At 35.9% G+C, this 23,542-nt stretch overlaps 7 protein-coding genes across 7 annotated transcripts; 4 read left to right on the top strand and 3 right to left on the bottom strand.

Annotated features, from left to right (window-relative positions):
- Positions 1-2,074: 2,074 nt before the first annotated feature.
- Positions 2,075-5,906, top strand: GCK72_014401 (uncharacterized protein; the record flags this gene model as incomplete). Its single annotated transcript, XM_053730270.1, has 13 exons — positions 2,075-2,352; positions 2,399-2,576; positions 2,623-2,868; positions 2,916-3,201; positions 3,250-3,497; positions 3,551-3,789; positions 3,835-4,005; positions 4,054-4,373; positions 4,421-4,678; positions 4,722-5,424; positions 5,476-5,650; positions 5,695-5,790; positions 5,838-5,906. The coding sequence occupies 13 exons, from the start codon at positions 2,075-2,077 to the stop codon at positions 5,904-5,906; spliced, it is 3,267 nt and encodes a 1,088-aa protein (XP_053585042.1).
- A 284-nt stretch (positions 5,907-6,190) lies between these two features.
- GCK72_014400 (uncharacterized protein) lies at positions 6,191-7,515 on the bottom strand (the record flags this gene model as incomplete). Its single annotated transcript, XM_003102679.2, has 6 exons — positions 6,191-6,310; positions 6,358-6,558; positions 6,609-6,779; positions 6,827-6,983; positions 7,087-7,254; positions 7,427-7,515. The coding sequence occupies 6 exons, from the start codon at positions 7,513-7,515 to the stop codon at positions 6,191-6,193; spliced, it is 906 nt and encodes a 301-aa protein (XP_003102727.2).
- Positions 7,516-9,023: 1,508 nt separating this feature from the next.
- Positions 9,024-12,692, top strand: GCK72_014399 (uncharacterized protein; the record flags this gene model as incomplete). Its single annotated transcript, XM_003090830.2, has 3 exons — positions 9,024-9,121; positions 9,170-9,296; positions 9,921-12,692. 3 exons carry the CDS (start codon positions 9,024-9,026, stop codon positions 12,690-12,692), a joined length of 2,997 nt encoding a protein of 998 aa, XP_003090878.2.
- Positions 12,693-14,081: 1,389 nt separating this feature from the next.
- GCK72_014398 (uncharacterized protein) lies at positions 14,082-15,770 on the top strand (the record flags this gene model as incomplete). The annotated part of the gene is made up of 8 exons (XM_003102663.2): positions 14,082-14,392; positions 14,441-14,727; positions 14,781-14,881; positions 14,933-15,031; positions 15,078-15,198; positions 15,251-15,336; positions 15,386-15,582; positions 15,632-15,770. The coding sequence occupies 8 exons, from the start codon at positions 14,082-14,084 to the stop codon at positions 15,768-15,770; spliced, it is 1,341 nt and encodes a 446-aa protein (XP_003102711.2).
- Positions 15,771-15,858: 88 nt separating this feature from the next.
- On the bottom strand, positions 15,859-16,763 carry GCK72_014397 (uncharacterized protein; the record flags this gene model as incomplete). Its single annotated transcript, XM_053730269.1, has 4 exons — positions 15,859-15,960; positions 16,008-16,298; positions 16,344-16,586; positions 16,635-16,763. The coding sequence occupies 4 exons, from the start codon at positions 16,761-16,763 to the stop codon at positions 15,859-15,861; spliced, it is 765 nt and encodes a 254-aa protein (XP_053585041.1).
- Positions 16,764-17,063: 300 nt separating this feature from the next.
- Positions 17,064-17,612, bottom strand: GCK72_014396 (uncharacterized protein; the record flags this gene model as incomplete). The annotated part of the gene is made up of 4 exons (XM_003102661.2): positions 17,064-17,210; positions 17,258-17,389; positions 17,437-17,484; positions 17,538-17,612. The coding sequence occupies 4 exons, from the start codon at positions 17,610-17,612 to the stop codon at positions 17,064-17,066; spliced, it is 402 nt and encodes a 133-aa protein (XP_003102709.2).
- Positions 17,613-21,244: 3,632 nt separating this feature from the next.
- GCK72_014395 (uncharacterized protein) lies at positions 21,245-23,542 on the top strand (the record flags this gene model as incomplete). Its single annotated transcript, XM_003102685.2, has 9 exons — positions 21,245-21,362; positions 21,593-21,703; positions 21,748-21,858; positions 22,308-22,402; positions 22,452-22,598; positions 22,655-22,966; positions 23,010-23,132; positions 23,290-23,367; positions 23,414-23,542. The coding sequence occupies 9 exons, from the start codon at positions 21,245-21,247 to the stop codon at positions 23,540-23,542; spliced, it is 1,224 nt and encodes a 407-aa protein (XP_003102733.1).

Raw genomic sequence — 23,542 nt, 5'->3', positions numbered from 1 at the left:
TTACAAAAAGACTCAACTAGTATGTAGTTTTGAAAAATTTTGTCTTTTGTGAAAGAACTGAACTACTGGAGTTTCGATTTTGGAGGGTTTTTCCATTATTTTTGAATAATATTTGTCTTGTTTAGCATAACGTCCTTTCTTTTTCTTCCCAGGTTATTCTATCTGAATAAATATTTTTTAAACTGTAACATTATTGATGTTCTCAACGACTTAAAGTGGACTATAGGATATATCCTTTTTCTCTTCCGTTCCAAAAATATTATTTTTTTCCGAATTCGTCCATTTTTTGAGTCCAAATACTCCCCGTAAAAACATGATTATAACTTCCTGTCTCGTTTTCTTCTCGTCTCCCCCCTTGAGTTCTCATACAACAAACACGGTCAAGTAAAGAAAGATTCCAGTGGAAGGAGAAGCCTCTCTGGCCAGAGAAACGAGCGTGTTTGTCCATGCGTCCATCGTACAGTTCTGTCTTTCTTTCCATCTTAACTCTCCTAATTCAACATTCTATTTCCCCTTTTTCTACCGCATTTTCTCTCTTTCAACCGAGAGAGAAACGAACTGTTCGTTTCGGCGCGCGCCTCATCGCAACCGACCTGTATGTATCCTCTCGTTTCTCTCTAATAACCTACTTCTCTTCAGTTTCATCTACTCGGAACAAGAACAGAATGAAATGTTATTTTGAAATTATGTTGAATTCATCCGAGTCTAGAAATTTTAACGAAAGCAATGATAAATCTTCAGATTTATAAAAAGTTCGAATCCTTCTCTTCCAAATCCTCTTCAATCGAAACTCCATTCCTCTCTTCTTTTCATTTCTTTACAATTCAATCTGAACTGACTTCAAATAATTCGATTCGCACATTACAAACATTGTAAATACACAGAAACCGTATTGTGAAAAAAGTCATGTGGTTTTGGAAGTATTTAACCAATCTCTCAAATAGTAACTTTTGGAATTCTTTTCCAACATCTGACGAGTTTCACAATTTTCCTCACTTCTTTTTTCAAAACATTCCATTCTGGAATCTCACTTTACGAATACAGAAACAACTCAAACATTTCCATTTATATATTTGTAGTTGGTGATAGAATAAAGGGAAGAAAAAAGTGTCTCCGTTTATGTTTATTCTTTTCCTTTTCCTGCAAAACTTCTCCTTTTTCTTCTCCTTTCACAGATTATTTCGGACCCACGCACCGCCCATAATCATCGTATTAGGACAGTTTTCGTGTGAATTCTTTCTCAATTTCTGTTTTGGATTATGTTCCGTTTGAAATTAAAGAGAAAGGAGTAATGAATATGTAAAAACGACATAGATAATATTATTTATCAAAATAGTGATAATTGAAACTGTCTTGAAAGAGATAAATCTTTGGATGACATTCTTTTTACGAATTCAAAATTTTCCCGATCAGAGCCATTAAACAGTCAACCTTGCCGAGCGTTGTCTATCTGAATTTCCCAGATAAGAATTATCACAAAAGCAAACTGCCACGAATCCAAACCACGCGTATACCTCAACTTTTAGTTCCTAATTTCTTCTAATATTCAATAGAAGACTAATAAATATTTGCGAAATCTATTTCGAAAAATCATAACTGTAGGTTTAGAGTATTATGAGGTAGGATTCATAAACTGTTTCATTTAGGACGAATACGATTTCAAATTGTAAAGTTCAACCTTGCTTTTCCATGAGCTATTTCAGAATAGGTTTTTCATTTTCTAGATCTATAAAGTTTCAAATCTCAAAAATCACATCATTTTCTGTAGTTTTTCTCTATTTCTAACTATTTTTTCAAGTCCTCTCGTTTTTTTCAATTGTCTAGTAACCTTCGAATTCCAACGAATTTCAACTGTTAATTGAAGAAATTTCGTCCGAATTCGTTGTTTCTAATTTCTTTTTTTTTTCAATAGGAACGAACAAATCAATGTGATATTCTTCTTGTTCTTCTCTTCTTTTCTACCGTCATTCGACCGGTTTCTCTTCTATCTTTTCTTCTTTTTCTTCTATAATTAGTCCCCTTTCCGTCGTCGTATTTGACCCATTTATTCTCATCTTTTTCTTCAGAATTCTATATGGTAGAAGTGGATGCAAAACCATTGTCAGTTGAAGAAGATGAAAATGAAAATGAAGAAAAATATGAAAATGAGGAAAAAGAGAAATTGGTGAAGCAATTGAAATTTGAAAAGTCAGAAAGAAAACGAATTGAAGAAGAAATGGAAAAAGAAATCAGAGATGTCGAAGCAAAATGGATGGAAAAAGTGAGGAAAGCATCAGAAGAACGAGATGAAATTGCACGGAAAATTGATGAATTTGAAGAGAAAATTGAAAGTATGCAGATACAAGTACACAGGTTTTTGAGTTGATATTGAGGACTAAATCAAAAGAAATAATTTCAGAAGTGAAACATACAAAATGGAAATAGAAGAAGCGAATCAGAGATTGAGGTTACAATATGAAGCACTTCAGAGAGATTATGAAGAAACAATGCAGGAAAGAAGCATAGTTCTGGAGGAAAACTCGAGGCAAACCGAAGAAAGAGAACGTCTTCAAAAAGAAATTGAGAAGATGAAAGAGGTCAGTTCATGCTTAGTTTTTCTTCAACACCATTTATCTGTTTCAGGATTCCGAAGAAGTTGCAACTCTAAAAAAGAAATTGGAAAACACTCGACGTCTTCTTCAAGTAAATGTTGAAGAGACTGTTACTGCAAATGCAAGAAGAGATGCAGCTCTTGTAAGACTTACAGAAGCAGAACAAAATGGAGTTCGTCTGGCAGAAGAGAGAGATGAAGCGTTGAGAAAATGTAAGCAGACTTCAGTTGATGCTATCGTTGACATCTGGAATACTCATTCAGTTCAAGTTAACTTGGTAGGTAACCCACTCTACTCATGTTTTTATTCAATTCGAATTTTCAGCCATTCAACAAACCAAATCTAGGAATAATGCTCGGAGGAGGGCGTACTGATGATGGATCAATTGTTCACGGACCTATTTATGTTCGTCATGTTGCTCATGGCTCTCCATTTGAGAATCTTCTGAAAAAGTTGGATCATATAATGATGGTTAATGATATTTCTGTAACTGATATGGATGAAAGAAGTGTAATGGGAATGCTATCGAATTCTCATCACATTCATTTAGTTATAAGAAGAAGATCGAATTGTAACAAGATTAGTGATGTGTGTCTACCCTTGAATTATGGTCAGTTGTCATTTCCAAATCTTCTGATCACATTTTGAAAGGTTTCAGGTGTTGGACTTGAACTTGCCAACGGAGTTTTCATTAACTCATGTGAACCCAATGGAGCTGCGTCTAGAAGTGGATTAGCTCCAGGTCAACGAGTTGTTCATGTCATGCACACACCTGTTTATGATGCAAAACATGCTGAAATTCTGATTAAAAATGCTCGTGAACCACTTATAATTGGAATACTCCAATCAACAAAAAGAGGAGATCACAATGGAAAAGATAAGAATAGACCTACTATTTTCTCGAGAGTAAGCTTTCAAAAACATCAGAAAAGTCTATTAAAACTGTCATTCGATTTCAGTGGTTCAGTAGAAATGGTGGGGCAGAGAAAGAGCGTACTGTAGTTGCAAAAGCGAATATTGATCGATCGAATGATCAAGTTCTTCTTCGTCAAGGATCTCTTAGAATGCCACAAGCATCTCCTGCATCTGTAAGCCCTCTCGTCAGATATGGCTCATTACGTGCTCCAACATACTCTAATAGTGTGGCAGATCATTCGAAATTAATGCTCGATACATTGGATAAACGATTCAATGCAAAGTAAGTTGTTCCAATATGAAATTCAATAACATTTAGAACTTCCAGATCATCAGCCCATTCAGAAATTAGTTCCTCATCCACTGCAGCCCCATCGGCTCCGTGGAGTCCATCTTCAGTTAATGAAAAAGATCTCGTTTTTGCTGGAACAAATATCGAAGGAGTTCCAGTATATGTACCCAAGAATACTATATTCAGCACACCTACCTCTCCTGTCACGTAAGATTTTTCAGAACTGTTTCTGGAAATTCTATTTTCTAATTTCAGAAGATTAATCCGGCAAAATAGTGAGCAAAAACGAACAATGTCACAAATCTCATCATCTCATCGAGGTGGAAGTGGATGGGATGGAAGAAGCTTCTCATCAAATACAACAACTTCCGATGCTAGGCCGTATTCAATGCATTTCACACCAACTTCTTCAACAATAATGGAAGGGAAACCACACAGAAGATCAGCAGTTTACAGTCCAAGTCATCCCCCTGCATACCCAACAATTCGAGATGATTCCCTGTCTTCTGTCATGTCTTCCAGTAATTCGATACGTCTTCCGAGTACCAGTTTTTCCAATCAATACCCAAATAATTGTAAGTTTTCAACACTTTCACATGTTTCTCTATTTTGTTTTTTGCAGCTGCCTGTAGTCTGACCGGTGGAAATGGTGCCCCTCCACGTCACTGTATCAGTAAAGATGGAAGTGATTTCTCAATTTCAACAACTGGAAGTGCAATGCATAGTTATGCAGAAGGTGGTAGATCACACAAGAAATATCATCATCATATGCCACGTGGAAGTCATCATTCCGAATCTCTTCTAGTCAATCGATCATCTCAACCAAGATTAGTTGAAGTACCTCGGAGTGACGTGAAATTATGCGGAGGAAATGCTATTGGTAGGAGACAGATCAGAGATATAGTGAGTCAGAGTGATTTCAGGAATTCTTGCTGAGAAGTCAGTTGGATCTGAGCTTCTTGAAGGCGATCTCATTCTGTCAATTGATGGGAATTGTGTGAGGAATACAACACTGGAATGTGCAGTGAACACATTGATTGCTGATGATACCGAACTAACAAGTCTACTGGTTCAAGACGGAGGAGATCGTCTGAACCGATTGAGACTTGGAGCAGATGGTGATAGTTTCTTCCTTCGAGTCAATATAGACAGATCAATGGAAAATAAAGATGAGTTGGAGCTGAAATGTGGAGATGTTGTATTTGTTGATAAAACAATGTTAATGGGTAAAACTGGAAGATGGAGAGCATGGAAAGTTGACAAAGAAGGAAGACAGAGAGAACATGGAGCTATTCCCAGTTCTACTACTGTTTATCAAGCAATTCGTGCAAATCGATACGCGAATCCATTCCCCAAAAAAGCATATGAATGGGTAGAAAAGTTGGATACAAAAGTGAAGAGGCCGGTTCTTTTATTTGGAGCAGTTGTTGAGCCATTCCTTCAAATGTTGGTCGATGAATCCGAGAAGTTTTCTATTGTTGCGAGGGAATCACTGACTGCAAGTTTCGATGAAGTATCTGCACTGTTGAAAGACAAAGTATTGATTGATTCGAAGCAGAATGAAGATGTTTATGATTTGTATCATGTCATTTCTACAGCTCATATCATGGATATTACTGCGCAAGGGTAAGTTATTTCAGAAACTGAAAATTTTGTAAAAATAGAACAAACTTTCAGACTTCATTGTGTTCTTCAAGTGGAACAATCTGCTATTGATCGATTAAAAAGATGTCGAATGTTCCCAATTCTTGTAAAGATTCGTTTCAAGTCAGTAAAACAATTGAAAGATATAAATGAGCATATTTGTGGAGAGAAAATCAGTTCGAAGGAAGCGAAACAACTTATTGAAAAAGTAGGTACATAATAGAATATTCAGATGAAATATACAAATTTCAGGATCTGAAAATCGAAAAAGATCTCGATGGATCAGTTACATTGGTGGTACCAAGTCATAATAATGTCAGCTTCATGATGACTCATGCTGTGTTACAGGTAACAGATTTTATAGTTTATTCTCTTCAAAATCAGAAATTTTTCAGCTGAAAAAACTCATTGAAGAAGAACAAAAGAAAATAGTATGGGTTCAAAGAAAAGTCGATGAAGAATGAAAAATAATTAATATATTGAGCAGTTCTCCGGTGCATTTATTGAATTGAATATGTATCTAAAATTATGAATAAATTTGTTCATAAGTGAAAGCATGAAGTATTGAGCAGGTAGAAATGATAAAATCATCAATGGAAAAGGCAATAATTAATTAGAAAAACGAAGGGAATGGCAAGAAAAATCGATGATGACGAGCGAGCGGAGTCGATGTAGAAAACATTGAACTCTCGGAGATTTGATATATTTCTGAAATTTATAAAAGTTGATTTTCAGTTTTCAGTAGACACTACCTGTATAAATATAGCTCTGGTGGCCATGAGAGTTCAGCTGATTTCAGATCAGCATTACAGTAGGATTGATTACAAATCCATTGTTCCAGACCTGTGTATGCACGGGTATAGCCAATCTGAAAAAGAAAAAAGTATGAAATTTGAGATAGTTGGGAATAGAAACCTTGAGCGGAGTGGCACCCTCAACTGTCTGGCTATTCACACATCCTCTGAATACTTCTCCTCTTGACGTCGCACTGATAAAACAGAATTGACCAAGACACGAACTTCCAGATTTCACATATGGAAGATGTGGATTGAAGTAGTCAACGTGACATTCAGTCGTGGCTGTTGTTGTATCGAATGCCAGAGTTGTATCAAGAGACTGAAAACATTTGGAGATGAATGACTGAAATCGATGAGTAAAAGAAATACATCAGATCCATAGCAAGCATGAGTATCTGGTTGGCCTCCGTAATTCAGCCAAACACAAGTTCCTGGATAGAAGTTGAAAACAGTGAGAGTTGGGAAGAAGTCAAATTCATTCTCTTTGTTGCAATCCTTTGTTGACCAAGTATAGTTTGCATTATCTACTTCCATCAGGGTCTGAGAGAGAAAGATCATACTTCTAGAATTGAACTTATTCAGTTTACTTTGGCTGCAATGAATGTACAATAATTAGCAGCACATGGTTTCGTCCATCTTGGTTTTGGCATATTGTTCACTTTTTCTGGCTGACACGTTTGAACTGGAAGAATTGTTGAAGTGGCATCAACGATTGAAGTGAAGTTGGAGTTACAGTAATCCGCACTGAAAATTGCCAAATGGTCTTTGAATCCTCAATGTTCTAGTGTTCATAGCAATCCGTTTTTCGAGCTACACTGCACGTTAAAAAATAAATAGAAAAACGCACTCAGAGCAGAAACACATGACATTTCCATGGTGATTGACACGACATCCTTCTGGAGAGATTTCACCAATAACACATCCTTTTTGTATTGTTGGCATCATTTCATTTCCATAAAAATATTGTGCGTGATAACAGAAGTCGCCTCGACAAGTGCTTCTCGAGTAATTGCATCTGGAAGTAATGGAGCAATAATTGGTTTCCGAATGAACTCTTTTCGCATAATAGACCTAGTTTTGAGAGCAGGTTAAACGACTGCACATACCATTTTTTTTTAGAAAAAATTAATTTTCGTTCTATTTTTGCTCCAATATAAGATCAGGAGATTAGAAAAAGGGTAACTAACTCTTCAGTTCCAGATTCGCATCTTGAACAAGTAACCAAAGTTGTCACTTCACGAAAAACAGTCAATAATAGAAATAGTTGAATCAGCATGATTGTGAGTTCTGACTAACTGACTGACTTTAGTTTCCCGTCCAAAAATATATAAAAGTAGTTGTTGAATTCAATTCAATTCACACCGCCCATCATCCATATTTCGCATATTTCATGTTGTGTCCGCAAATGATACAATACTCATTTTCATAAGCTCTCAATGCTCGTCATTTCATTGCGAAATGAACAAAAAGAGATAGAAAAAAGAGATTGAGAGACAATCAAATCGAACAATTTATAGGAGTAATCATTTAAAAAAAGAGAACAATCATACAATAAGAAAACATCTGAAAACGAAATAATCCTATTCGCAAGGCAGGGGCTTGACAAGCGTGCTCTAACGATAATGTATTAATTACTAAAATGTCTTTATAATGTCATTGAGTATATGCAGAGAAAGGCGCGCAGTCGTTTTTCCTGCTCGCCTCCGTTGTCTCTTCTGTTCACACTGTGCTGTCAGCCATAGATTTGTAACTAATTGTATATGTCATTCCTCTGATTTTCTTTGTTTTTCAAGACGTTCCATTGAGTTCTCTAACTTATTTTTGACTATATCCCCAATTCGTTTGAGTGGAGATACGTTCAGAGAAACAATATTGAACCCAAAGATATTAGTTTCTGAAGTTTCAGACTTGAGAATCAATGCGAATGTCCGTGAGAAAATACCCACAAAAGGGTAAAATAAGTTTTTGTGGGAAACAGCAAATGTCATCCAGAATAGATAAAAAAATCTTTCATTGGCGTTGACTCTTTTATAAAAATAATTGTTTTTTTTGTGTTGTGAATTTAATATCCGTTTTATTGTGGTTCACTGTAATTGTATTTTCTGAGTCTCTAATTCGGGAAATATATTTTTATACATCTTTCATCAATAAGAACACATTCTCCCTTCTCTCTTTTTGAGCCGAAAAGATGCAAATCGATGACTCATAAAATTGTGAAAGTCTTTTTCGCAAATCGACGCAGCTTTCTTCTTCGTATGACCTCTTCTCAGAGCCTTGCGCAATGTCTCAGTCATCTGCAGGTGTCGTTCGACAGATGTATCAGTATGAACCCCTCCTCAATCAATAACTCTTTCTTCTTTCTTATCTGCAATCGGTTCTCCTTTTTTCTCTCTTAACTAATTGTCCTCAACTGATTGCTACGTTTAAAAAACGAGGAAGTGAAGTGATCATTTTAAAACTATTCTTCTTATTTAGGGCTGGAATTTTCGAAAATTTTTATTACCTAATCATTTTGGTAATTCCTTCGAAACTGACCGATACTCGGTTTTGTTTAAAAAAGGAAGGGTCAACTAGAGAGATGAGTCAGCAATTCATTTTCTCTTTCTTCTTTTTCCCCTCCTTTCGTCATTTTCTCTTCTTCTTCCTCTTCTCTTTTCCCTCTCTCTCTCTCTCTCTCTGTCCCTCTCTCTCTCTCTGCCTTTTTTTCACGTTTTCAACTCAGCGTTGGTTTTTTTCAGATTTCCAATCTCAACTGGTTCAAAATCCAATTTCAACTGGTTCAAAATGTTAGAAGAATCTTCATCTCTACCTGAATTTTTCGACATTCCTGAGTCGAGTTGTGAAGAACTCGAAGGAAACAGTTCAATGAGCCAAGAGTCAAGGTTTGTTCAAATATTTGAATTTAAAAATATGAAATTTCATTATTTCAGGGATGAACCAGAGTCTTCTTCGGAAGATAACTCCTCTCCAAACGGAAAAAAAGAAATTAGGCCATTTATTCCACGACACAATCACGAGTACGAGAACAGAGAATTCATTGAAATACTGGAGGGCGCAGTAAGTTTTCATTCATTTTGAAAGACTTATTCAAAAGACAAAAAATGAAGATTGCACTACTTACTGATACAATCTTACCTCATTTACGAGTTTCTAGAAAATTCCTCACTTGATGGAGAGGCTGGAATCAGAATTTGTTTAGTCCAGCCCCGCTTTGTACACAAATTGTAATCTTCCTTTCATTTTTTTTTGCTAAAGTGTCACTAGACTACGAAAACAGAAATTATTTTGATTCTAGTTATCACAAAACTTTGTATAAACGAAAAATCTGATTAATTTTTAAAGTATTGAATCGAGAAAACAAGGTGTGTAGAAAAATGGAAACATAAAATTTTCACGAAGAAACAATTCACATTAAAATCTATTTCCAGAATTCCTTTGTTTGGATTTAAAAAAATATTCGTTTTGCCCAGTTTCTTACTATTTTTCACTTTTGTCGTATCGAGAAAACTGCAAAAATTTATGTTATAAAAGAGAAAAATAAAGAAAAAACTGAAGAAACCACTGTTAAAATTTGGTTTTTATTAGAACAAAATAGAGAAACTTGCATTGAAATTATTTTTTTCTTAACTACAATACCTCAGTTATCATGAAATTTGAGGTAAAACTATTCTTTAATTTCAGGAGAAAGATGTCTTCGATGAAGCTTTGAAACTGGAATCACTCGCCCATCCGTTCTCGGAATACTATGAAAATATCAAGAGTACAGGAAATGATTATAACCTGGCAATGAATATTCGAGCACTATTCGACAACTATCCACATTACAAAGCTCTGAGGTTTATGGCCAAAAGCCATGTTTGGTTCAGGAGAGCTCCACCAACTGAAATTTTGCCTTCCATTGGTCACTCAGCAGTACATCAATTCGTGAAAATGGATGGAGATCATGCAATATACCGTGTCATTTTAGTGAAGTCAGACAAGTATATTCTGATGGCTTGTCACATGAATACTCACGCATTCCACAGAGGAGATCTTCGTTTTGTTGAAGTGAATAATCGAACGAAAACAAATGCATCTCCATATTCATGTCTTGGACATCTCGCACTTGGAGATCTTGTTGCTGTGAGCGAATTGGCAATAACGGAAGAGATGCCTACAACTCTTGGAAACATGGACGTTTATAGTGCGACTCCAGAAACTCGGTGCGTTTGGATGGTCAAGATGATGACACTTTTGAAGAGACAAACATTCGAAAATGTTCCATTTTCATTCTTGGGAAATGGATCTGTTGTTGCTCTCAAATGGGGACAAGTACTCAATGTTCAAATACCACCTATGTACGGTTACCCTCAAAATGTCATTTTTCTTGGCAATGGATTCATCCCTGAAAAAGTTCCGGAATTTGCGTCTGGATTGGATGAAGAGCAACACGATTTGCTACTCGGACTCACTCGAAACATCTCGAAATATCCATGGTCAACTGGAACTATTTTCTCTTATGAATATTCACCATATTTTACCTCGCAATTCGACTTAGGACACCGTGCTCATGCAATTCCGAACCCAGATCCTGATGGAGTTGTTGAATTGTGTGCATTGATGGGAGCAACTGCAGTCACTGCTGTGTTGGTTGGAAACTTTGATTGTCGTTCATTCAGAATGTTGGAGACGGCGAAAGTTGCTCAAAATTTGATCAGTTTCACAATTGAGAATACTGGATATCCACAGCCGTATCAACTATGGAAAGCTAATGCTCGGATAGTCATATCTAGTTCAAAAACAGATGCAGAAGCAACAATTTCAACAGTGTTTCTGGTCGGGGGCCTTCTGAAATTCACCGCAATATTATCTCCGGAGTATTACGATTTTCAATTCACGGACAAAATCCATATGGTTTCCCAAAAAGAGATGCCAGAAGGCGAAGGTCTTCGTGATGGATTTTTGGAAAAAATTCCTGATGGTTCAAATGGAAAACGAATCATTGAGGCACTCTATGGTGGGTATCCAATTGTTGATGAAACGACGGAGGATGATGATGTTACTTACTATTTTCCTGGAACGGATCGGATTGTTTTGAATGAATTCCAAAATGAGTATGTCAGTAAGCTCCTGAAAAAGACTCCGTTGACACTTGCCGACTCTCCATTCGGATCGGGAAAGTCGATGACAATTGCCACAGCCGCTTACTATGCTGCCCGAGAAAGTCGACTTTGGGGTAATTCTCAACAATTATTGGTTACTCAAAGTAACTTCGCATCTGTTAATTTGGTGGACATCACGAAACGATATACGAAGAAATGTCGTGTTGTTCGATATGTTCCATTGAATACTTGGATGGAATTGTCTGAAGGATCACGAACTGATTTGGATCTTCCTGTAATGATGCGACCACTTTTCATGGAATATGTCACTGGAAGGAAATTCCATTCGAACTCGAGATATCTGTTTGAAATGGCCAAGTATTTGAAGGAGTTCAAGTTGATTGAGGTGGAACAAATGGAAAAACGCTGTCAAACCTATTTCCGAGAGAACACATTCACATCCAAATATGATTTCGATCGATTGACAAGACTCTTCTTCACATTTTACCAACCGCAAATTGTGATAACAACTTCTGATTGTCTTCGAAATGTTCTTCCAATGCTACATGAAGTTTCTACAGTGCAATTCGATGAATCCAGTCAAATGCCAGAATCCGCCCTTATTCAAGTTCTTTCAATGTTCCCTTATGCCTGTTTCGGTCTTGTTGGAGATATTCGACAACTGCCTCCATATTGTGATTACTCGGTTGTTGGCCATTTGAAGATGTATGGAGTTGGAAACACAATGGAACGTGCCTGCAGAGGTGATCTATTCCCTCGTGTAGTCCTTCGATATGTCTATCGTTGTCATCCAGTAACCACTCAAATACTTGGAAGTGAATTCTATGGAAGAAATCTTCTTTCTGCTGTGAAGGAAGAGGATAGAAATGAATTCATGAGAAGTCGTCCCGATCTCTGGCAGAATCCGAACTTCCCGATTATGGTACTGAATAACAACACACCGGGTATCAGAGATCTCACTTCGATGCACAATCCAGTTGAAGTTACCATCGTGTCGTGTCTCATTGATGCGTTGACTTCAAGTCCATTGTACTCAATTCATCCATCAAACATTGGTGTCATTTCATTCTACAAAGCACAAAATGATCGATTGCTTCAAGTATTGGCAGACAAACCCGTGAAATGTGGAACGGTGGATTCATTCCAAGGAACGGAGAAGGAGATTATCATTGTATGCTGCACAAACGAAGTGATCAACGGGTTTATGGCTATGCCGAATCGTATCAACGTGGCAATGTCAAGAGCAAAACAAGCAACATTTATAATTGGAAATGTGAGTGGTCTTCGAATGGCAATTCACTGGTCGACGTTGGTGAATGAAGCAGAGAGATTCGGTTGTATGAGATATTAATCAAGCATTTTCTTGTCACTTTTTTCAATTTGATTTATTCAATAAATCGTTTTAGATAGAAACAATCCCGTGTTCTGTTATCAAAGTTTTAAGAAAACAATCAAAAGAGATTGAAAATAAATATTACACTTTCAGAGGAAAACTTTCTTTTCCGATATCAGTCGGCTTTTTCTTTGTAAGAAATGTTCTCTCGTGGGAACGGAATCTTCTTTTTTGCAGGATACTGTATGCATTTTCTTTTGGAATGAAAAACAACTAATTTCGATTTTCATGAGTTGGAATCATGAAAAACTTCTTCTCAGAATTTCTATGTGTTACTTCAAAATACTCACTTCAACTTCACCGAGTTTCATTCAGATTTCCGGTTCACTTTTCCACTTGAGCACCATTCTCGTCTGACCCATTTTCCCAATTTAATACAAATTGTTGCTATTAAAATGGATCCGATGGAGTTGAAACCACTGAACAGGTACGTTTTGTAAAATTTTAACTTCATAGAACTCAAGTGTTACTCTATATGTCTGTGGTTTGAAGAGGTGATAAGTCATACATTCTGAAACGCCTTAAAATTTTATGATAAAAAATAAACTCTGAAAAATTTCAAAAGCAAAAAAAAGCGGATTGTTGTCGCTTTTTGAACTGATAACACTGCAAACTTTCACACCTTTTACCCACTTCTTTTCTATTAGTTCTCAATGAAATTTCAGTTTCCGTTCTTAGAATTTTCCCTAATTACTGGAGATTCAGTCATTAGTTAAACGTTTCATGAAACGTATCTTAGTTTCTCTTTCTTTTTGAAAATAGAGACAAAGACAGACTATTTAATGAAGAAATGAGTCTCTGACCCTGTTATCATTTCTCTCGAATTTATGTACAAACCTCAATAAGTGTACTTGCCAACGACAATCGTGTAGTTTGAAGTCATTGTGTCTTTTGAATTTCAAAAATTCCATATTCTAGAATGTGACTTCATATGAAATTCCATGAGTAATAACTACCTAAAGTTCTAACTCTAACCATTTCAAAATATCACTTCTCTTCTTTTTTTTAGCTGACTCATTTCGATTCAGTGTTCACTTTCAGTTTTCCCTATTTTGTATGTAAATAAAAAGAAGATCATTTCCAATCGGATAGAAAAAGTTGAATCCGTTCAACTGTCTGTTACCTCTTCTCTATTAGTACCCATATGATGGACACAAAACAAAAGAAATCACAATTTCCTGTTCTTTTTTTATCAATTTTCTCATCTTTACACTTGTTTTATGAGGGCAATTGACCAATACAGAGAAGAAACTTTTTCTAATTTGACAAAATAATAAATACAATTTTACTTGTTTTGAATAATAAAAGTGAATAAATTCTTTAAATGATTGAAATTTTTTCAGTACAATGAACGAGGAAACATCAGAAGAATCGTCAGTTGCCCACTCAGAAAGTGGTCTAGTGACACCTCGAGATACTTGGGGAAGGAAGATAAGTGGGCCAGTTGATAGATGGTATCTAGTTTATATAATATTCACAATGCATGGAATGGGAATGCTCATGTCATGGAATATGTTCATTACAATTGCTCCACAGTACTATCATGACTACTGGTTCAACAACACTAACTATCAAGATAGTTTTATGTCAATTATTGGAGTTACTTCACAAATTCCTAATGTTGGAGTCATGATTCTAAATACAATTGTAGTTATGGTGTGAGTTGTTTTCCCGGATTTTATTATGCCAATTCTCTAAAATTTCAGAGGATTTATGATGCTCCGAGTAGTAATCCCACTGATTGTCAACTGTTTCCTCATCGCTGTAATCGTGATTCTGGCTATCTTTGTGACGCCTTCTCCAGATACTGTCACGTGGTTTTATGTTGTGACTCTTATTATAATTATGGCGATGAACTTAGCAAACGGAATATATCAGAATTCCGTGTACGGAATCGTTGCTGATTTCCCGGACAACTATATAAATTCATTGATTATTGGAAACAATTTATGCGGAGTTTTCACTTCAGTCTTGAGTATTTTAACCATTTTGAGTGAGTTTTCTTTTTGTGGAAAGTTGAGAGAAGAGAGTCTAACATAAATTCAGTTTCTCCAAACGACATCGAATTGAATGCTCTTCTTTACTTTAGTATTTCTTTGGCATTCATGATCGTTTGTCTGTTTTCACTCTACTTCTTGGTTAGATTGGTGAGTCATTACGAAAAAAAGCATTTTTGAAACTGAAACTAAGAATTTCAGCCATTCTATCAGTATCACATGGCAAAAGGAGTAGAGGCAAGAGCTGAAGAATCCGTCGATAATCCATCTTTGAAGCAGTATTGGGAATGTTTTCGAATGGTTTGTTTTCAGTTTCTCTCTTCTCATAATTCGTTTTCTATTTCAGTGTTGGGTACAACTCTTCAACAATTTCTATGTATATTTTGTATCTCTTCTCATCTTTCCGGCGATGATGACTGACAGTGTCTATTCTGATCCAACACAAGGGAAAACTTCTGTTTTTGGAGGTTTCTCTCTTCTTTTCGTTCTCCGTATAATACTTCTACTTTGATGTTTCAGATAATCTATTCTACCCAATCACTACCTTCCTGAATTTCAATCTTTTTGCATGGATTGGATCAACTCTAGCCAATTATGTCCAATTTGTAAGCTCTCGTCTCTTCCAGAATTGTCTCCATATCATCTCATTTTCAGCCATCAGCTAAATATTTATGGATTGGAGTAGTCCTGCGAACTGTCTTCATCCCATACTATCTTTTCTGCAACTACCGTCCAGAAACTCGATTATGGCCTGTTCTATTCGAGAATGAATGGTGGTTTACAATCGGATGCACGATTATGGCAATGACCTGTGGATATATGAGCAGTTTGGCTTTGATCTACACGCCAGTGTAAGATTTTTAACCTTATTCTAGACTTCTAGGATCTTCATGTTTTCAGAGAAGTGCCCGCCAGATATCAAAAATTGAGTGGAATGCTTGCATCAATTTTTCTAATGCTTGGAATTCTTGTCGGTGTTGCGAGTACTCCAATCGCTGCGTGGGCAGTTGAGAATATCGGCAGCAAGAAGAAAACATAATATGTTTGATTTTTGTATGTATATATTTTATGTTAAAAATACAATAAAAAAGTTTTAATAACTACCATTTCAAAAACCAAAGTAAATATTAGAATGGTAGGGCTGAAAGTTGACGATCGAACAGCCCTCCAGCGTGAGATTGATTCAATTGACCAAGACTGTTCACAATTTTTGAAGCTGATTCTTCGATCTTCAATTTACATTCATCTTAAATTTGTCAAATATATCAAAACTTACAGTAATCTCAGCATCTGGTCCTCCCATATCAGTGAGTACCCATCCTGGATGAATAGTCGTCACAAGAACTGGAATATTCAATGTTTTGAAATCAGCAACGAGAGATCGAGCGAAGCTGAGCATTGCCACTTTGCTCATTTTATAAGCGAGCAAAGTCTCATTACAGAATCCCGTCACATTCAATTTTTGAGACGAACAATCAGATCCAATGTTCACAATGGCGGCTCTAGAAGCAGAGAGTTCCTCTCCTTGAGTATGAGTAGCAGCTTTTTGAAGAAGTGGAAGGAAATGCTGAAAGTCTTGAACTGAAATCAATGGACTAGTACCTAAGTATACCTGAGAAATGAGTAATGAACTGACTGCATTCACATCAATACATCTCAAAACTGCTGATCTATTGGGAGTAGATGTTGTCTGATATTTTTCAATAATTCCAGCATTATTGATTAGAAGATTGATTCCTCGATCTCCGACAATTGAATCAACTTGTTTCACTGCATTTTCCAAACTTTTATCGTCAGAAACATCTATAGAAATGAGATGAAGACGTGCATCAGATTTAGAAAGGGATTGGAGTTCCTGAAAAATACACAAATATTAAAAATACTTTTGAAATCATCTATTTACCTTGGCTGCTTCCAGATTTCTAGCTCCGGCAATAATCGTCTCAATACCAGTATCTTTCAGTAGCTCACGAACAATTCCGAGTCCGATTCCTCGGTTTGCTCCAGTAATAAAAACAGTTTTGGGTGCCATTTTGAGTCTAAAACCAGATCAAAATGAACTTAGATTCGATAAAAAACGATGCTTAAAAAGAAAAAGAAAAATTGTTCATTGGTAAGAAAATGGGCGGAAAGAACAATTGTCTTATTGTCCTTTTCTCTCTATTTCTCTCAAAAATCGTTATCTTTTTTCATCTTTTCTCTCTCCAACAACCAACACCATACATCGTGTCTTATTGATCAGTCACAGAGGAAAACTTTGATTTCAAAGAGTACAAAAACAAAGGCGGAATAAATATTTATAGAGATGGAGTATAGTACTTTTTGTGGTTAATTAAAGTATAGGGAAGTAAAATGAGGGCGATCGACGCATCTCCTGGATAACATCAACCATCAGAGCTTCTGGATTCCAGAATGAAATGAGTTGACGGAGATCTCTCTCGATGTTGTCCAATTCTTCGCGAGTGTCCACACAGTCATACTGAAACAATATAGGTACTTTCAAGGTTCCAATGAAATTGTTGTCACCTTTGCGTTCTCCAATTTTGGAATCATTACACCCAAAAAATCATAGGTGAACACTCGAATAGGTTCAGTTTCAGCAGCTTCCTGCATGTTCAATGCGAAGTTAATGATCCCCTTGAAAACGTCCATCTTGTCCTGGGAAAATATAATTTGTTTTGAAGAAATCAACAACTCAAAAGTACCTGGATTTTCTCCGCATATTCTCCGCAATCGTTGTTGCTTTGTTGAATCTGAAAGAATTGAACTCAGTGCAAAAGGAAATCAAATGATTCAAGGTGATCACCTCTTTTGTCTCGCATATTTGTTTCAGAAGCTCCTCGATATCTCTTCGGGAATGGGCAAGAGTATCTGCATCCATTGCGGATAGCCGCTATCACATTTACTTTTCCTGCAAATATTTATTTTTACTGTCAAATAAGCATAAAAATTATGAATTAAAAAAGTTTACGAAATAAAAAAGAAGTGAGTCATGAATGGAAGAGTGAGTTGAGTGGACTCTTCCACGGCCGAGAAAAAAGTTTTGATTGCTAAGAATAAGAAGTTAAAAACCGGTTCTACAGAAAGATTTATGAAATAATTGATTCCAATAGAGGGTCTCAAATGTTCAGAAAGTTTCACATTACAATAGATTCTGAATATTTTTTGAAACGATTCTTGGCAATATCTGAAACAGAAGACGAATCAAATCTCTTTTTATTTGGTTTACATCGTTACCAACTTCTTCATATAAGAAAGCCAGAATTTGGAAATTTTTAATTTCGCATAACAAAATTCGGAAAACTTTAAAATTTCTGTGACTTTTCACAGGAAAATTTGCTTTTCGCAAATATTGGATTATCCCTGTGAAATTCAATATTTTTGAACAGAAAAAGTTGCAATCAGAGCAAATGATGATATTTCTTGTGGGGAATTCCAGTAAAATAACAACTATGAGTTTTTCCTGTTTCGCGTAACATAAAAGTTGTATTTTGTAAAACATAACACCATTGATAAAATAAATACGTGAACTTTATTCGAATATCAAAAGCACGGAATTGGCAGCTTTGCCAACTCTGTGAAAAACAAAGGAATTGAAGGAAAAATATAAAAAACACGTGAACTAAACAGGGAAGAAAAGGATTTCCAGAATCGGCAAAGTTGCCGATCTTGTTATTAAAAAAAGATATTCCAAAATAATTAATTACGTGAGCTTTGTGACAGTAGGAGAAGAACATCTTCGTGGTTGAAATCGCTCATCGAAAAGAAAGATGTTGATAAGAGCAGTAGAAGAAGCCGATCGATGATTTGTATTAAATTTATTCAAGTCTCGTTGTCTGAAATTACCATCAGGATTATAGAGCTCTTTGGTTTTGAATACGAACCTCTTTTAAGGTAAAATTCCAGTTGCTTCAAAATAATTTTAGTGATAAACCAACACTTATGTATGTTTTGCAGATGTATTAGAGAACAAATTGATAGGTTCGGTCCTGAAATACGAATTTTTACAATACATGCGCCTTACCTGTCCGCGAGAAGAACACTTTTCCAAAATCTTCCCAATCCGAAAATGACAAACATTGCAGAATGAGAAATGAATTTTTTTGACATTCAAATAAATATCAGCGAAGAAAGATCGTTGAAAAAATATCAACGTGCTCTAGATTTATAAAAAACATAGTTTTAGAGCAATGTTTGTCATTTTCTGACATGCGAGTGGAAAGATTTTGGAAAAGTGTTCTTCTCGCGGACAGGTAAGGCGCATGTATTGTAAAAATTCGTATTTCAGGACCGAACCTATCAATTTGTTCTCTAATACATCTGCAAAACATACATAAGTGTTGGTTTATCACTAAAATTATTTTGAAGCAACTGGAATTTTACCTTAAAAGAGGTTCGTATTCAAAACCAAAGAGCTCTATAATCCTGATGGTAATTTCAGACAACGAGACTTGAATAAATTTAATACAAATCATCGATCGGCTTCTTCTACTGCTCTTATCAACATCTTTCTTTTCGATGAGCGATTTCAACCACGAAGATGTTCTTCTCCTACTGTCACAAAGCTCACGTAATTAATTATTTTGGAATATCTTTTTTTAATAACAAGATCGGCAACTTTGCCGATTCTGGAAATCCTTTTCTTCCCTGTTTAGTTCACGTGTTTTTTATATTTTTCCTTCAATTCCTTTGTTTTTCACAGAGTTGGCAAAGCTGCCAATTCCGTGCTTTTGATATTCGAATAAAGTTCACGTATTTATTTTATCAATGGTGTTATGTTATAATGCAGTATGTTTGCTAAGGAATATGAATTGAAAGAAGCACAGAATTATTACCTTTTCGAATAAAATATGATATATCTGATCGAACCGCAAAAATCTCCCAGAATCTTTTAGGAATTCATGTTTTCTTGATTTTCGCTGGTGCCCCAAGAAATATTAGAAAACTTTGATTTTGGAGTTTCAAATTAAAAATTTCCAAATTATGGCTTTCTTATATGAGAAATAAAGGCACTGGCCATAATGAGACTATTACTAACTGAAGTGCTCTCAACAGTTCTCAATCAATGACATCTGCTAACGCACTTCTGTTATCAGTAAGGAAATGACTCACGAATTCCTCCGGAAATGGGTTATGGATTTTCCAGAAAGTTAATGACACACGAAGTTCTCATAGAAACTTGCACAGGAAACAACTTTTACAGACTATGAGTTACTGAAAATTTTATAAGAAAAACTTTCCGTCGAGGAGCTTCAAAATAGGATCAATTTACAAATATTACTCAACACCTTGGAGGAATTAAAAGTGTTTCTAAAAGTGGTAATTTTTATCATCTTCCCATGGAGAATACATTTTTGTCCATTTCAATTGTTTTTTTTTGTTTTCGATTGATTTGATGTTATGAATATTTCCATTATTCATTATATATTTTGTTCCAATATTTTCCAGCCAAACCTCCGAATCGGAACATAATAAATTGTTTCTCCAGCACACAAGTGAATCACTTCTCTTCCGATTACACAACCTCTGCCTTCTTCTTCTTCTTCTCCATCAGCAGTAATAGATTTTCCTGCCGTCGTCCGGGTTGACCAATGTGTAATGCTTCCTTTATCTTCTTTTCTTTCTCCAAGCTCTTGTTATCTGTGAGTAAAATATTTCGAAACTTGAGATTAGAAATACTAGAATCCTCTTGCAAAACAAGTCAGATGAGAGTGCAGTTCTTGTTCAACTCCTCACATCTGTTTGCAATTTCCTTCTCCTCTCTTCGCATGACTTTTCTTTTTTCCGTTCTTTTCTTTTATTTATTCATGGAAAAAAGAGACAAATCTTCATGAGATGTTGTGAGCTCAGAGAATGATATATTGGAACGTTTGGTGACGAATTGAAGTGTTTCTAGATGAGTAGCTGGAGAAGAAAAGTTTCCAAGTCGACGTTTGAATGTGTAGCTGTGATGAAAATATAGTAACTTTTGAAAATTTATATTTAGTTTCAACCGAATAAAAATGATTCTTAATAAACTGAGTGACGTTTTTGTTTTCAAGTTTTCGGGAAGCTTATTCAAATATCTATTGGTAATGTGAATGAAGGTGTTCCTCTCTCGTCAAAGTTCGAAATTGTCAAAATACAGTAGTCCCGAACTACTTTTCAGAATTAGCATTATTAGCTTCGATTTGTTATTACCAGAGATTTGGGGAGCGTGAAATGGCACTAGTCGTATGGAAATTATCAGAAATTTAATACAAAAAAGTTATCTGAAAGCAGAAGTCATGGAATGTGATACTTTAAGAATAACTCCAACTCTCAAATTCTCTTTTCATTTCTCTCCGTTTTTTTCCCATTCTAATCCACTCTTTTTTCCCGATTCCATTAGCTTGGAGAGCCGCTGAATTAGTAGTCCAATAGTCCCTTCTCATTGTTATTCTATTCCCTTTTTTCGCTCTCTTTTTATATGTTTTTTACGCTGTTTTTGTTCTATTCTTTCGATTATTTTCTCTTTTTTTGAGGTTTTCAAGTATGTCAAGAGTATTCCTTGAGGAGGCCGATCGCCCGCCTCCCGCATATTATCAAAATAATAATTCAGATGAACAGAAGCCGTTGAAGATTGTTCCTTTTCAGACGCCTGATCCAGAAAGTTAGTTTTTTTGTTGCGAAATCCTAAAAGGAAATGATGTTTTAAAAGCATGCTGACCGAAAAAAAACAATGGATCTTTTATAGAATCCAGGAAAAGTTGTATTTCTAACTACTCGCAAGTCGTTGATTCAAGTGAAAAGTTAAACACTATTTGAAAGTATTCAGACGTAAAATTCATTGTAAAATGTTTATTCCAATCGTCTGAAGATAACTAAATTTCTAATTTTCAGAATGGATAAGCGCTCCAGAATTCGTTCCGCGGTCTAAACAACTAGCCGACGCATTTGGATTCCCGACAACTGATTTTGAGAATCAGAATATTCAAGAAACTGTTCCATTTGGTATATATTTATCTAGTTTCAAAATCAAACAAAGATAATTTCAGATCCAAATTTTTACGATTACTCACTTCCATTTTCATCTCAAACAATGCCTCCTCCTGCTCCATTCAATGGAATTCCTCCAGGATATACAGCTAATATGACAACTATTAATCGTGAGTCTAGTCTTTATCCAACCATTTCTTTCTCTAGATCTACAATTTTTATTAAACAAAAAATCGTACCGCTCACCTCATTTCTCACTTGAATCGTACAGTTTCAGACGGAGAGAAAAGTTCAATTTTTAATAATACATTTATATTTTGAAAGTGTTCAATTCTTCTCATGCTTTAGATCTTTCCCTTTACACAAACCATTTTTCGTCTTTGCCACTCTCCAACAGAGTACTAAATGTTCATCTTTCTTATCCTTTCCGCCTCCGCGTCTTTTCTCTGCGTCTCTCATTCTTCCACACTCTTTTCTTCATATGTCCCTTATCACCTCTTACAATCCTTCCTCTTTTCTCTCTCATAACCTTGGTCATCTTCCTATCCATCGGGGCTCTAGACCGGGAACTGCCCAACTAAAAACTACTGTTTTTTCTCACTCTTCTTTTCCATTACAGCTGGCAACGGTCCACCGATCGCAGCTATTTTGCTCCGAAAGAAGAGAAAAAGACGCTCAAAACATTCAACAAACTCAATGGTCAACACGCATTCAGTGAGTATTCAGTTCTTTTATTCTGACTATGTCTCTTTTATCTTTCCAGACATCTCCATGTTCCTCTCATCCATCAGATCCAAATGGAGATATCTCATCTTGTGATGAGTTTCAAAAGAATTCAGATGCAGACAATTTCAGTGGATCGTGCCCAGATTTAACTGCTCAACAAATTCAAAAATGGGATGATTATCTTGTAAGTTGTGAACGGATTTAGATGCCATTTTATTGCTGAAATTATGTTGTTTTTAGTACGAAACTGCAAAAAATGTGAATGAAAATGGGATTCTTCACGAGAGTACTGGAGAAAGAACATCTGAAGACTTGAGTTCTTCTGTCTATGAGATCGCTGCACCTGGACTTCTGGAGACTGCTGCTCAGACTATTTCGGGAACTTCAAACAAAGAATTACAAAAATTGGATCAAGAAATCAACGGAAACGTGATGACGTCATCAATGGTTTTGAGAAAACTCGCGAATCACACATTCATTTCCGATGGATGCACGGAGAAGACGTTGGAACAAGAGATGAATGAATTGACATTCAGAAAACCTGTTGTGCCGGTAAGCATCTTCTGAGGATTTGGCTGAAATAAATTATTATCAGCAGAGATATGGATATCCACAAATTGAAAGTAATGTGTCTCCGTATGTTCATCTAGCAACAATGGATCCGAAAAAGAAGAAAGTTACGAATCATCTAATTGATAAGGATGCTTTGAAAGCTTATGTGAGTTTTTCTATTGAAAACATATTTTCGTTCGATGAAAAATACTTTTGCAACAACGTTGAAAAAAAACGAAATGATGCGGGAAAAAGTAGACAGAGTTTCAAGAAATTGTGCCGCACAAATGTATCACCCTTTTCACTATATAACCTCATTCCAGCTAGATGAAGAAGATGAAGAAGAGGAAGATTTTCTGGAAGGACTCAACATAACCGTCAATAATTTTGACACTTGCGAGGTGAGCTGTCACTTTCAAAATACTATTTTCACCTCGACAATTTCAGGATTTGAGTCTCTCGGATGTGGAACAACCATCAAGATTTCAACAGTTTCAAGACGCAATTCGAAAGAATACGGTAGTGATTGCAACGGATTTACAGGCACCGGATAGACAGTGTTGCACTATTATGTAG

Source organism: Caenorhabditis remanei, chromosome IV, assembly GCF_010183535.1.
Source record: "Caenorhabditis remanei strain PX506 chromosome IV, whole genome shotgun sequence".
NCBI lineage: Eukaryota > Metazoa > Nematoda > Chromadorea > Rhabditida > Rhabditidae > Caenorhabditis > Caenorhabditis remanei.
Note: the sequence above shows the minus strand (reverse complement) of the source record. Positions and strands in the feature narration are given on the sequence as shown.